The sequence below is a fragment of the Cheilinus undulatus genome, linkage group 14 (assembly GCF_018320785.1).
Source record: "Cheilinus undulatus linkage group 14, ASM1832078v1, whole genome shotgun sequence".
NCBI classification, from domain to species: domain Eukaryota; kingdom Metazoa; phylum Chordata; class Actinopteri; order Labriformes; family Labridae; genus Cheilinus; species Cheilinus undulatus.
In genome coordinates this window covers 47,762,168-47,776,513 of record NC_054878.1, presented here as the reverse complement: position 1 = coordinate 47,776,513, position 14,346 = coordinate 47,762,168, and the positions used below count along the sequence as shown (strand labels likewise).

General features: G+C 39.9%; 1 protein-coding gene across 1 annotated transcript in view; it reads right to left on the bottom strand.

Annotated features, from left to right (window-relative positions):
* Nucleotides 1–14,346, bottom strand: part of myo6a (myosin VIa) — a 232,260-nt gene that overhangs the window by 82,172 nt on the left and 135,742 nt on the right. The window contains exons 19-20 of the mRNA XM_041805103.1: nucleotides 4,043–4,081; nucleotides 3,670–3,763 (exon numbers count right to left, since the gene is read on the bottom strand). Coding sequence (XP_041661037.1) covers nucleotides 3,670–3,763; nucleotides 4,043–4,081 — 133 coding nt within the window. The remainder of the gene's footprint in view (nucleotides 1–3,669; nucleotides 3,764–4,042; nucleotides 4,082–14,346) is intronic.

Below are 14,346 nucleotides of genomic sequence, written 5' to 3'. Positions count from 1 at the left end.
ATTTCTGCATTTGTGCTTCTCTGGCTTAAAATATTTGATTCTGATGTTTTGAGTCCAAACAGACATATTAGATCAGTGTCAGCCAAATCGTTGAAAAATACATTAGCAGGAGCCACAAGCTAAGTGGTGAAAAGTGGCAACTAAAATAAGTTAAAGGTGGCAAAAGTGGTCAAAAAGCAGCAAACACTGGGAGGAAAGTGGCCAAAAAGGGCATGAAGTGGCAAAAATGGGTGGGAAGTGACTTAAAATATAAGTTAAAGGTGGCAGAAATTGTCAAAAATGGGCAAATATCTGAAAAAAATGTTGGAAAATGGGCAAAAAGTAGCATTTGATTGCAAAAGGCAGCTTAACTAGGCGAGAAGTGGCAAAAATAGGCAAAAAGGGGCAAACACTGGGGGAAAAGTGGCAAAAATGTGGAGAGATGGTAGCAAAAAAGGACAGAAAGTAGCAAAAATGGGTGAGAAGTGGCAAAAAATGAATTACAGGTGGCAAAAATGGTCCAAAAATGGCAAAACTGTGGCAAAAATGAGTGTAAAGTGACTAAAATGGGCAAAAAAGGTAGGAAAATGGGCAAGAAGCATCAAAGAGTGGCAAAATGGGAAATAAGTGGCAATTGCAAAAGGCAGCTTAAATGGTTGAAAAGTGTAACTAAACAGGTGAAAAATGGGGCAAAAAATTACAAAAAGCAGGATAAAAATGTCAAAAAGAAGTGGCAAAAATGGTCTAAAAGCAGTAAAAATGGAATAAAAGTAGCAAAAAATTGCAAATAAGGATGATGGAAATACACAGACAAACTAGAGTTTGACAATGAAGTTTGACGCTTAAAGCCTACTGTATATTGAATATTGAATACACTGTATACTGTATATTGAATTTCCCTTCGGGATAAATAAAGTTGTATTTCATTGTATAAGTGTGGGGAACAAACTGAGTGACTTGCAATGGAGAATTTCTGTGGTCAAAGTTTCTCCTTTAAAGGTTTTCTGGGGTAATAATATTTCAAGTTTAGACATAAAAGAGTCACAAATCATCACAAAACAGCCACATGTGGCTCCGGAGCCACGCGTTGAGTATCACTGCATTAAGTCAAAAACTAAAGTGCATGGGCGGCTACAGCCTGTGGTCCAGTTTAAAGGTCACATATTATACAAAATTCACCTTTTCAGGCTTTTTCAACAAAAATATGTGACCCTTGCCTGTCCACAACCCCCCCTAGAATCAGAACACCCCCTTTCAGAAAATGTGTGCTAAAACCAGCTGTTCTCAGATTTTCCCCTTATGATGTCACGTGGGGAGTTAGCCCCGCCCCCCCCAGGTTTGGTTGGCCCTCCCCGCTTGGAAGAAACTTCCATCCTCCTCTCCCGAACCCTCCTCTCAGCTACCAGCTGAGCCGCATCCATCAAGCCCCATTCATTTCCTGAGAGGGGCGGAGTCAGACAGCTCATTAACATTTAAAGCCACAGACACAGAAACAGCTCGTTCTGAGCAGGGCTGAAACAGAGGGGTTTTTAGACATGCAAACAATCAACACTGGAGTGTTTTTCAAACAAAAAAATTCACAGGCATGTTCTGGGAACCTCTGAGACCAATATGAACTTGTCTTAAAGGGGTTAAATATGTGACCTTTAAACTGTCTTGCAGTAAATTCTAAGAAATATAAAATAAATCATGGCTCCTGTTAGAACATGTGTTTGTGCATTTAACTGGACTTTTGTTTTGGGGGGTAAAAAAGTTAAAGAAAGGGTGTTAAAAAAGCTCAGTAAAGAAAGAGAACAAGGCAGGAGTTTAGGTCTCTATCACAGGAAGTAAAGGAGCTTTATGACTGATTAAGAACAAACCTTTAATGTTAATTCTGAAGGTTCAATATGAAAAATTTAAAGCTTTTTAACGGGAACACTATTTTACCGACTATAAGGTCAGAAATCTGAGAACCAGCAGGAATCCTGCAGCCTAGAATCCGTACTTCTCTGCTGATTGATAACAATAATTCCTAATGGCATTATTAATTACATCTAATGAGGCTTAGACCTGAAAGGATTAACCAGATAAAGATGATTTAATCTTTTAAGCTCATTTAGCTTTCTGCAGATCTGACTCCTTTAGGAGTTGCAGCCTGACTGTTTTATGCAGATCTGCAGACAGAGAAAAAGGTTTTATATTATTTTGTACTCATTTTCTGGTGACAGCAGCACTCACAGCACAACAGGAGATTTAAGAAGGAATGTTTGTCTGAAATATAAAAGTTTCAAAGCTTTTTTAAAAAACGCTGACAGCAAAATACTTTAAATGTGGGGATATTTCTAATAATGGAATAATGAGAGCAGACAGCGTGGATGAATTCAGTGTTTTTGGTTTGGATCCAACAGAAAGCAGCAGAAATATCTCTGAATAATGACCACTAAATTCATTAATGTGAAGGTTTACCAGGTAACAGCAGACTGCACCAATCACAGGTGATGCTGCGATACTGGGGGATCGTGGGTACTGTAGTTTCTTTATTCCTGAGATCACGAGTGGACTATGTTAGAAAAAGAACAAACTTCAGTTTACTGGAGCTTCAGCATCAGCTGTAAGCTTTTCCTTCCTTCCTTCCTTTGCTTTCCCTTTCTTCCATCTTTCTCTTTTTCTTCCTTTTTCAGCCTTTCCCTTTCTTTCTGCCACTCTTTTCCTTCCATCCCTCTGTTCTTTTCCTTCCTTTTATCCTCTTCTACTCTTTCTCTTCCTAACGTCCTCCTGCCAACTTCCCTCAATCCTTTGTTACTTCCTCCCATCCTGTATTCCTTTACTCTTGTTTCTCTTCCTTCCTTCCATCTTTACTGTCTTTGTCTTCTATGCATACTTCCTTCCTTCCTCATTTACTTTGTTTTTTCTTCCTTCTTTACTCTGTCTTTCTATTCCTTCCATCCTTCCTTCCATCCACCATTACTCTTTCTCGTCCTTCCTCCCTTCCTTCCTCCTTGACTCTGTCTTTCTCTTTCATGCATACTTCCTTCCATCCTTCCTCCCATACATCCTTCCATCCTTCATTCCATTCTTCCTTCTTCCTACCTTCCATCTTTCCATACTTTCTTCCTTCCTTCCTTCCATCCTTCCTTCCTTCCTTTCTTCCTTCCCTCCGTCTTTCCTTCCTTCCTTCCATACCACCACAGAGTTTGTTTCTCCTCGTCTCTCTGCTCTGGAGGGGTTTTATCTCAGAGATGTGCTTGGTAAACCATGAGGATGATTGAAAAGCGGCTCTGTTTTTAAACCTCTTCATTCTGTGTCGTAGTCGTCCTTAAACCTGAACAGCACCTTCTCTTTGTCAACGGTTCTGTGAGCACACCTTGACTTGTTTACTTAAATTAACTGTTAAAGTGTTGTTTCTGAAGGTTTTGGTTGGAGCCTAAAAAACACATATTTTCTCAAAAATCAATGTGCTGAACTTTGGATTAAAGTTATTTTCCTCTCAGGTTGGAGAGTGAGACATTTGTAGTACGGTGACTCACTGTTCCTGTCTGCAGTCGTCCTTGGTTCCCTGTTTATCTGAAGGGCTCCCTGACATTTTGTGTTTATTCACAGCTTTATTTACCCGTCAAACACTTGTTTGACTCGTTGTTGATGAGTAATATCAGGATGTTCTGATGAGCTGAGGTCAAATCTGCAAACATAAAATATTAAAATCAGACTAACCGGAGCACTGCAGCTGGGAGAGAATCTGCGCTCCTTCAAACTGGTGGCTGACCATCTTCAGGTTGGGTTTGATGCAGCGGATGAAGCTGGAGCCCTGCAGGAGAGAAAGGAGATAAAGAAACAAGAGCAGAGAGACGTGAAATCATTACAGTAACAGCAGAGCGCCTCGGACCGAATCAGAAATTCATGACTTCCATCACAGCGTGTGCCGGCTCGTGATGCTCTGTGCACCTCGGGGGGATAAAACCTGCAGGTGTTTGTCTCCCCTGAGTGGCACAGAGCTGCTGTATCACAGGATTTTACTGCAGCTGTGAGGCCTGGAACACATCGAATCAACGCTGTGTAAAGAGAGGAGGAGGAGGAGAAGACTGACCGTGCTGCGGAGCTTGTCCAGGAGGATATTCAGCTGGGTCTGCAGGAAAAACACAGAGACGATTAATGTTTAGAAAGGTGATGGAAACTCTGCGTCACTCATAGACGCTGCACAAATCTCTGACTCTTTACAATCCTTTCTCCTTAAAGAATCAAAGTTACAGCCTTCATAGGACTCAACCGTATTTTCAAAAAAGTCAAGGCAGTCAAATCGAGGTGGACATTTTTTCTTTCCTGAAACATTATAAAACATTTTTGTCTATTACAATTTTTGAGATAATTGTCCAGAATTTCTTAGATACATTTTCGAGCTTTTCATTCCTTTATTCCCAGAGGAGGACAGGGCAATAATAGGCCGAATTGCCAGGAATTTAAGAGAAGTTTAACCCTTGTCCCCTCCTCGGGCATTTTTGGCCATTTTTCTCAACTTTTGTAATTTGTGATCATTTTGTCAGTTTTACAGCTTGTGGCATGAATTTTCACAGGAACTTTTCTTTCTAGTTAAATTTTTGAAATCCAACATGTTTTACCCATAAATGTCATTCATACTCTCTCAATGAATTTACTACCCTCTGGACACCTTCGAGGCCAAAAATGTACACTTACAAAAAAACTGCCATTAAATCAGCATACATCAATATTTTTTCTACTTTTTTTCATAAACTCCAACAACTTCAGACCTGCTCAAAACTACTAAACATTCAAGAATTTTCAGGATTTTAACCCTTTAAATGTCAGTTTGATTACTTGAAATATTTTATTTTTACTACAAAAACACAAAAAGTGAATTATTTTCCATAAAAATAATAGTGGAAAGATGGGGCTGTGGTGCTGATGAGAGTCTTGGATGGGTCAAAGATTAGCAACAAAATTGATTTTATTGCACTTGTATTTTTTTTGTAGTGCCAGCTTTAACATTAGGGCACCCTCTGGACACCTTCGAGGCAAAAATGTACACGCACAAAAAACTGCCATTAAATCAGCATACATCAGTATTTTTTTCTACTTTTTTCTATAAATCTCTTAAACAACTTCAGACCTGCTCAAAACTACCAAACATTCAATAATTCTCAGAATTGTAACCCTTTTAAACTCACACAAAAACTCTCCATGATATAACGGGCAAAATACAAGAATGTGGTGCATGGTCCTACAATGAGTAAATGGTTGAATCTGGTGGAATACGGTAAAAATGTCAAATTTCACTAGATTTCTTCACGTTGAAATGCTGATATTAGAGAATGCATGACTTTATACTGCAATGACAGTGAGATTAAAAAAACCTGGTTTTAACAGAAGTCAATGGGGGCGTTTTAGCCTCGAAGGTGTCAGGAGGGTATTTCTGACATTACGTAAAAAATACAAATGCAGTCAAATCAATTTTGGTGCTAATCTTTGACCCATCTAAGACTCTCGTCACCCCCAAAGCCCCATCTTTCTACTATTTATAATTTGAAAAATAATTCATTCTTTCTGTTTTTTAGTAAAAGATGAAATATTTCAAATAATCAAACTGGCATTTAAAGGGTTAAAATCCTGAAAAGTATTGAATGTTTGGTAGTTTTGAGCAGGTCTGAAGTTGGTGAAGAGATTTATGGAAAAAAAAAGTAGAAAAAAATACTGACGTATGGTGATTTAATAGCAGTTTTTCTGTACGTGTACATTTCTGCCTCGAAGGTGTCCAGAGGGGAGTAAATCTGAGGGATAAGGGTTTAGTAATCTGCCTAGAATGTTGTTTTTTAAATTGTCAGGAATTTTCCTGAAGATGTTTAGAGGGACCTGGATGCAGCCGAGGACCTCTACCCCATACCAGAAGTTGGAAAATCGCCACCATGTCTCACCCTCTAATACCAGACGTCACTTGACCTGAACGTCTTCTTCGTTTTTATTCTTTGTGCATCCCCGCCATATTAATTTAGGCAGGTCCGCCACATACAAGAGGAAGAAATACAAGTAGACGAAAATATGTGAGTTTCAGACTAACAAGCACAGCGATTATATAACATTAATTTTATTGAATAGATTTACTTCAACATTTTTTGGTAATTTGTTGGGAAATTTGGGGAATTTACTTGTACAATTTGGGGGTTTGCTTTGTAAGTTTTCAGGAGAGTAATCTGAAATTTCGCATGGAATTCTGATTGATATTTCCCAGAATTTATTTGAAAAATGTAGAGAATTTTCATGGAATTTTGGGGGATGTGTTTGGGTTTGAGCAGAATTCTGCTTTAAAATGTGTTGGGCAATTTTACTGGAAATGTTGGAGGCAGGGGTCCTTTTAAATGTCCTGAATTTTCATGGATATTCTGGGGAATTTGTTTGGAAATGTTCCCAAATGTTCCATGGAGTCTGTGTTTTCATGGACAGGATCTCAAGGAGAAGCCAGGAGCGGGGGCGGGGGGTGGTTGGATGATCCCATCTCTGTTGTTTGCAGATGATGTGGTTCTGTTGTCTTCTTCAGATGGGGACCTCCTGTAGGCAATGGGACAGTTTGTAGCTGAGTGTGAAGAGGTCAGGATAGGGGTCAGCACATCCAAGTCTGAGACCATCGTTCTCTGCCAGAAAACTGTAGGATCAAACATTTTGCTGAGATGATCGAGAGGGACCCAACTGCAGTCATGCCGGAAGTCCCAGCAGAAGTTTCCTCTTCTTCGTGTTGGACTCTGCTGCCAGTGTTTGTCACTCTTTTTCGTGCCTAAGCCTAACCCTTGGTGCTGGATCTCAAATATATCACCTTCCCCACTGCCTTACCCTGAACCTAACCACTCAGGTTTTAATGCCTAAGCCTAACCTTAGACATACGGACTTCCAGTTGAGACTTCCGGTATGGATTGGATCTATGTCGGCCATCTTGTCTGCATCAAGGTACTCTTGAGATGATCACCAAAGCCTACTCCCTAAACCCAGAGCCAGTAACCAGCACTGTCAGGGGGGTGAATCCTCAATAGTATGGGGTAATTGAACCAACTTTATTTGATCTCTGCTCATGGAAACGGCAGTCTGACTGAGAACACTGATGAACAAACCTTGAACGTATGCAGAGCTGGTGGAACCCATCACTGGGGTCTAATAAAAATACAGAATATAATCCAGCAGATTTTTGACTTCTTGTTCTTTAGATTGAGTTCTGAGACGATCAGAGGCGAACCCTCTTCTCCCCCTTGGGTATGATGTTGATTTTTCCACAGACAGTCTGCTGTTTGCTCTCAGCTGCAGACGGATTATGAAGTCAAACACAGAAGCGATGAAGTGAAGGTCGAGTTCTGCTGATCCGTCATGATGCTGCAGAAGAAGAAATGTGCAGACTAGGTACAACGGAGGGGAGGAGTGCCAGACTCCCATTGGTTTATTGTATTACTGTCTGGAACAAGATGCAACAAATTCATCTGCGCGTCAGTCGGAGATGCTGCTGCGGTGGACGAGTGAGGAGGAGCGTCTCAGATAAAGCTTTCATTAGCAGGAAGCCTGGTCCTCTGCAGGCTGCCATGGGTCAGACTGGATTAATTCCTTACATTTGATGAGAATACCAGCAGGGTTTAGGTTTCTGATGAGCACAACTTTTACAAATTGGCATCATCAACATCTTTAAGCAGTGATGAGCATTTGTTTTATTACTCCTGGACTCCCTGCTGGGTGGAGCCCTCTGATAATCTTTATTTCATTTTGAATATTCATTTTTCACACTGTGTTTACACCGTCATGTTTCTGTAAGTCTAAGCAAGCACAGGGACCAAACAAAAACTCCTTCATCATTCATAAGTCTGCATTATTATTGGTGACTCGTAGAGCTGCTGGTGCATTATTTAAGCTCTTTCCAGCATTTTATTTTAAGCCTCTGCAGACATGACCAGCATACTCACTATGGGAATGTAAATATATGTTAATGCAAAGAAATGTGCAGTAATTGGGGTCGGTAATGAGGGAAAAAGCAGTGATTAGTGGAACAGCCGAGCCCTGAGCTCAAACATGGAGAAAACGTTCCCCCTGTGCCTTCTCCTACATGTTTAAACCTGTAAACGTTCTCTGACTCAGACTACAGTCCTTAAAATGAAGGAAGAGTTAGTGTTCTAGTCTGGTAATCAAACAGTTAATAATCTGATGAGGAGTCTCTGTAGGCCAGACTCAAGAATAATGCTGGGTAGAAATGTTTAATGGTTTTCACCGCTGAGATAGAGGAATAATGAGAGACAAACTGACAAAAAACCCAGACTCATTTAAATTAACTAACATGGATGGATGGAAACTGGAAATAAGAATATTTATGTGTTTTTATAAGACAAAGATTTCTAAACATTTAAACTGAGAATAACAAGAAAGAAAATAAAGCAAGGAGTTTAAAACACTCAATGAAAGAAAACAGATTTTTGTTTGTTTCCCCAATCATTCTGACTTTGATCTCATAATCCTGACAGTGATCTCATAATCCTGACATTGATCTCATAATCCTGACAGTGATCTCATAATCCTGACAGTGATCTCATAATCCTGACATTGATCTCATAATCCTGACAGTGATCTCATAATCCTGACATTGATCTCATAATCCTGACAGTGATCTCATAATCCTGACATTGATCTCATAATCCTGACAGTGATCTCATAATCCTGACAGTGATCTCATAATCCTGACAGTGATCTCATAATCCTGACAGTGATCTCATAATCCTGACATTGATCTCATAATCCTGACATTGATCTCATAATCCTGACAGTGATCTCATAATCCTGACATTGATCTCATAATCCTGACATTTATCTCATAATCCTGACAGCGATCTCATAATCCTGACAGCGATCTCATAATCCTGACAGTGATCTCATAATCCTGACATTGATCTCATAATCCTGACAGTGATCTCATAATCCTGACAGTGATCTCATAATCCTGACATTGATCTCATAATCCTGACATTGATCTCATAATCCTGACTTTGATATCATAATCCTGACATTGATCTCATAATTCTGACTTTGATTTTATAATCCTGACTTTAATCTCATACTATTAACTGTGTTCTCAGAATTCTGACTTTATTGTCATAATTCTTACTTGTGTTCATAGTTTTGACTTTAATCTGATAAACCTGACTTTATTCTCATAATTCTGACTTTTTTCTCATAATTCTGACTTTAATCTGATAAACTTGACTTTGTTTTCATAATCCTGACTTTGCTCCCTTAATTTTGACCCTGTTCTCATACTTCTGACTTTGATCTTATAATTCTGACTTTATTCTCATAATCCTGTCTTTAATCTACTAAATTGACTTTGATTCCAGAATCTTGAGTTTGATCTCATAATTCTGACCTTTATCATATAATCCTGACTTTAATCTCATATTTTTGACTTTAATCTCAGAATCCTGACTTTAATTGCATAATTCTGATGCTGATCATATAATCCTGACTTTAATCCCATATTTCTGACATTAATCTCAGAATCCTGACTTTAATCCCATATTTCTGATGTTAATCATATAATCCTGACTTTAATCCCATATTCTTGACTTTAATCTCAGAATCCTGACTTTAATCCCATATTCTTGACTTTAATCTCAAAATCCTGACTTTAATCCCATATTCCTGACTTTAATCATATAATCCTGACTTTAATCATATAATCCTGACTTTAATCCCATATTCCTGACTTTAATCTCAGAATCCTGACTTTAATCCCATATTCTTGACTTTAATCTCAAAATCCTGACTTTAATCCCATATTCCTGACTTTAATCATATAATCCTGACTTTAATCATATAATCCTGACTTTAATCCCATATTCCTGACTTTAATCTCAGAATCCTGACTTTAATCCCATATTCTTGACTTTAATCTCAAAATCCTGACTTTAATCCCATATTCCTGACTTTAATCATATAATCCTGACTTTAATCATATAATCCTGACTTTAATCATATAATCCTGACTTTAATCCCATATTCCTGACTTTAATCTCAGAATCCTGACTTTAATCCCATATTTCTGACTGTAAACCTTTCTAACTTGTAATCTTGAGCCACAGCGGAGCGTTAGGATGCACAACAGCTAAAACTTAAAACAAGCATGCAGACTGGCTCCAGATTTGAAGCAGTCCCACCAGAATTCCATGTTTAACTAAACAGGCAGAAAAACAAGCCTACAGCCTCTTTTTACCAGAATTAACCAGATAACAGATTAAATCATAGTCTCGAATTTAAGACTTAAAAAAAACTGTCTTTAAACTGATTTATCTACTTTAATAGTTTTTTGGACCCGGCAGACATCCTGAAAAAAACTTTAAAAAGTCACAAACTCAAAGTCACTGCTCATACATCCTGGAACTACAGCAGAAATGCCAAATAAAGCAGTCTAGCCAAAATAATCCTTCCAGAAAAATCACTAGTACGTGAGATGTGCCATAGAAACAGGCTTTTGTCTCATAAAATCTTAAATCATCCCAAGTGTCTATTCACTGCAGAAATGAGGACGCATTCAGAAATATGACTCCTTTTATGAGACATCTACTTTAAAATCTTAAATCATCCCAAGTGTCTATTCACTGCAGAAATGAGGACGCATTCAGAAATATGACTCCTTTTATGAGACACGGGTCTCCTCTGGGTAAACTTGGGTTTTGTTTTTCTCACTCAGGTTAATCAGGGTTGAATTCTCTCCATGTTTTGATAAGCCTTTGAATCAGACACCTTTGTTATGAAGCATTCAGTCCCTGCATCAGGACAAAGCCACAGTTTCTGCTGTTAGAAGAAAAACCCACGGCCCTCCACGGCTCAAAATCCCCCTCCCATACTCAAACCCGGACTCGGCGTCTCCCATCACCTCGACTGACTCGGATTTATCTCTGCTCATTTTCCTCGCCCTGAGCTCTGATCCTGTCTACCTGTTTGGATCCTCCTCTGCACCTTTTAGACTTTAATCATAGCTGGGATAGAGAGAGAGGAAGCCCGGGGCGGAGCGGAGGAGACCCAGGGGGGATGAGGGGGATTTAGGAAAACACTACAGGTACCAGAGCTAAGGGGTAATAAGAAGTCAGTCAGCTTGGCTGAGAGTCCAAATCCTCCCTGAGACCAGATCTGTGCTCCAGTCCTCCACAGTGTTTCCACTCTCTTCTCTCCATCACAGAGGTCAAGAACACGGCTCCTCTAAACTCTGCACGTTTAAACTCAACAAATGCATCACAACAGTCATGTGGTGGTCAGAAGCACCAGTAGAGGTTTTCACCTCTGGGCCTACGGTGGCCAACAAGGACAATTAATCCACAAATGATTTCAATTATAGGAATCAAGCTGCGCATTCAGAAAAACATGCAACACAAACGCAACAACGGAAACCTGCTGAAAAAGATGCTGCGTGCTGCAAAAACACAAATGACTGACAATAAAAGATCAGCAAATAAGAAGCACGCTAAAATCCCAGCTATCAGGAGCGTGTCGATTCTCACACAGCATTTGAGTGACATTACACAAAGAGAACAGCTCCATCTGGCGTGCAAGTCTCAACGCTCATTCGCTATGTGTGATTTCTCAAAGTCAGGGAATTTCTACGTTTTGGTCTTTGCAAATTTACAACTTTTTTTCCTTGTGTTTTAACCACATTAAAATCCCAACAATTCTGAGTTTCGTTTTTCAGAATTTGACTGTAACTAATGTGAAATTCCGAGTTTAGTTTTTTTGCATTAAAAAGGTCACAAACTCAATAAAAACACACAAACCCAGCTTAACAATGCACAAGTTAGACTGGAGCAGTTGTTTCCTTCGGTGCGTTTGTATGACAATAATTTAGGTCAGTAAAAAAAACAGAAAAACCAGCCAAAGACGTAAAGGTGAAGATGAAGCAGAGGCTTCATCTGGTGAACTGTTGTTCCTGTTAAAAGACAGTTTAAGAATAAAGTCAGAGATTATCTGAGTTTGTCTGCTCTACAGGAATGGCTTTAAAACCTCAAAGATTCTGATCATTGGTCAAAAATGAATTCATGACTTCATTATTTGAAAATTCTGTTGCATCTCTTATGATGGACAACTTGGAAATCTCAAACCTTTCAGGCTTTTTCTCTTAAATGGGGGCTCTGTTTCATCATGATTATCATTTTAAACCACAAGTGTGGCGCTGTTGTGAAAAACACGGGTCCTGGAGCTACGGTCCCAAATCTACGGTCCTAGATCTACAGTTCTAAATCTACGATCCTAAAGCTTCTATCTTTAATCTAGAGACCTAAATCCATGGTCCTTACTCTACAGTCCTAGATCTACGGTCCTAAATCTACAATCCCGGATCTACGGTCCTAAATCTTCAGGCCTAAATCTACAGTCCTAGATCTACAGTGCTAAATCTACGGTCCTAGCTCTATGGTCCTAATTCTATGGTCCTACATCTACAGTGCTAAATCTACAGTCCTAGAACCATGGTCCTAGATCTATAGCCTAAATCTATGGTCCTAGAGCTATGATCCTAAATCTATGATCCTAAATCTTCGGTCCTTAATCTGTTTAACTGTAATGCTGCTCCACTTTGTTGGGTGGCGCTGTTGTTAAAAACACAGGTCCTGAATCTATGGTCCGGAAACTGCGGTCCTGAATCTGCAGTCCTGAAACTATGGTCCGGAATCTGCCGTCCTGAATCTATGGTCCTAATTCTATGGTCCTGAATCTGTGGTCCTGAAACTGTGGTCCTGAATCTGTGGTCCTGAATCTGTGGTCCTGAATCTGCTGTCTTGAATCTATGGTCCTGAATCTATGGTCCTGAATCTATGGTCCTGAATCTGCTGTCTTGAATCTATGGTCCTGAATCTATGGTCCTGAATCTGCTGTCTTGAATCAGTGGTCCTGAATCTATGGTCCTGAAACTGTGGTCCTGAATCTGTGGTCCTGAATCTATGGTCCTGAATCTGTGGTCCTGAAACTGTGGTCCTGAATCTGTGGTCCTGAATCTGTGGTCCTGAATCAGCGGCCCATGAACTGCTGCCGTTGAGCCTGCAGATACGTACTATTGATGAGGTGAGGCGTTGTACCACAGTGAGCCTTCTTTGCATTTGAACTACAGTGAATAAATTCATTACTGTAAATTAAAATCCTGCAGGTCTTTCCTACTCTCATGGTCTCTGTTTCTGTCCTCTGACATTCACTATAATAATGTTTAAAAAGTTAAAAAATAAAAGAAAGAGAAACGTGTCTCTCCTGATTCACACTGAAATCTTTTTAGACCATTCTAGATCAACCAGAGCTGCTGATGTTGGTTTAGAATGAGCAGCTTCATGCATCTGTTTAAGGCCGATGACGCTAATTTCTAACCTGTTTCTCCATGTGGATATCGACTGTTGTGTGACTGCCCTCATGAGCAGCAAGAAAACTAGCAGATAATCACATAAGAAGGATCAAATCTCCCTGTGTTGACTGGATGACATGAATAAAGAGTGTTAAACATCTCTTCTGATGCCTGCTTCCCTGACAGAGCTGAATGTGAGCTTATATTGAAAATGTATTTCATAGTGATTTCACCGTTATGATGCACTTTGGGTTTCTTTCTCTAAAAACAGCACACAGAGGGAATTATTATGGTTTTTAAAGGAGAATCCAGTTCAAAGAGCCCTCCTTGATCCAGGATCTAACACATCATCCATGGACGGTGTCCACGTTCTCCCAGAGAGGCTCTGGTGCGTTCCGCACATATCAATCACGTCTTCTTATGCATGAAAGCATCAAATATTGGTCCATCAAAGACCACAGCGCTGCTGTGAAGCCTGTAAAGTACTTCCTGGCTGCCTGCTCTGCCGCCTTCGTCATCGCTCCCTCGGGTTATGTGCCTTTGTGATGGAGAGGAGCCCGGCGCTGTGGTTTTTGGCTCACCTTGCCTTTGGTTAGGTGACACAGCTGAGCTTTTATCAAGGTGAGATTGTGAGACCGATGAGTCATAGCGGAGTAAAAACCTCCTCCTCTGCAACTACAGCTGATGACAAAGAAGTGGAAATAACTCAGAGGAGAGAGAGCGGCGGTCTTTGTGCTCACATCAGATTCATATGAAACCATTTCAGGGGTTTTAAATCTGAAACTTGTGACGGTTGGACTCTCTGTGTTTAGTTTATGATTAATTTCAGCTGAGTAATCAGAACCTGATTATAGTCCAGCTGAAGGGAAGGTGCCAGAGTATGCCTTTCTTCCAGAGTGGTAACAGGCTCACACTCAACCGCTGTCTTCAAATATTTCTAAGACTTTTGTGAAGTTTTCTGTAAAGGAACTAACCTCACTGGTTTTCCTTTTTTCCCAGTTCCCCCAGTCTACTCCCAGTGCCTCTTCCATCTTCAGCCTCCTTCT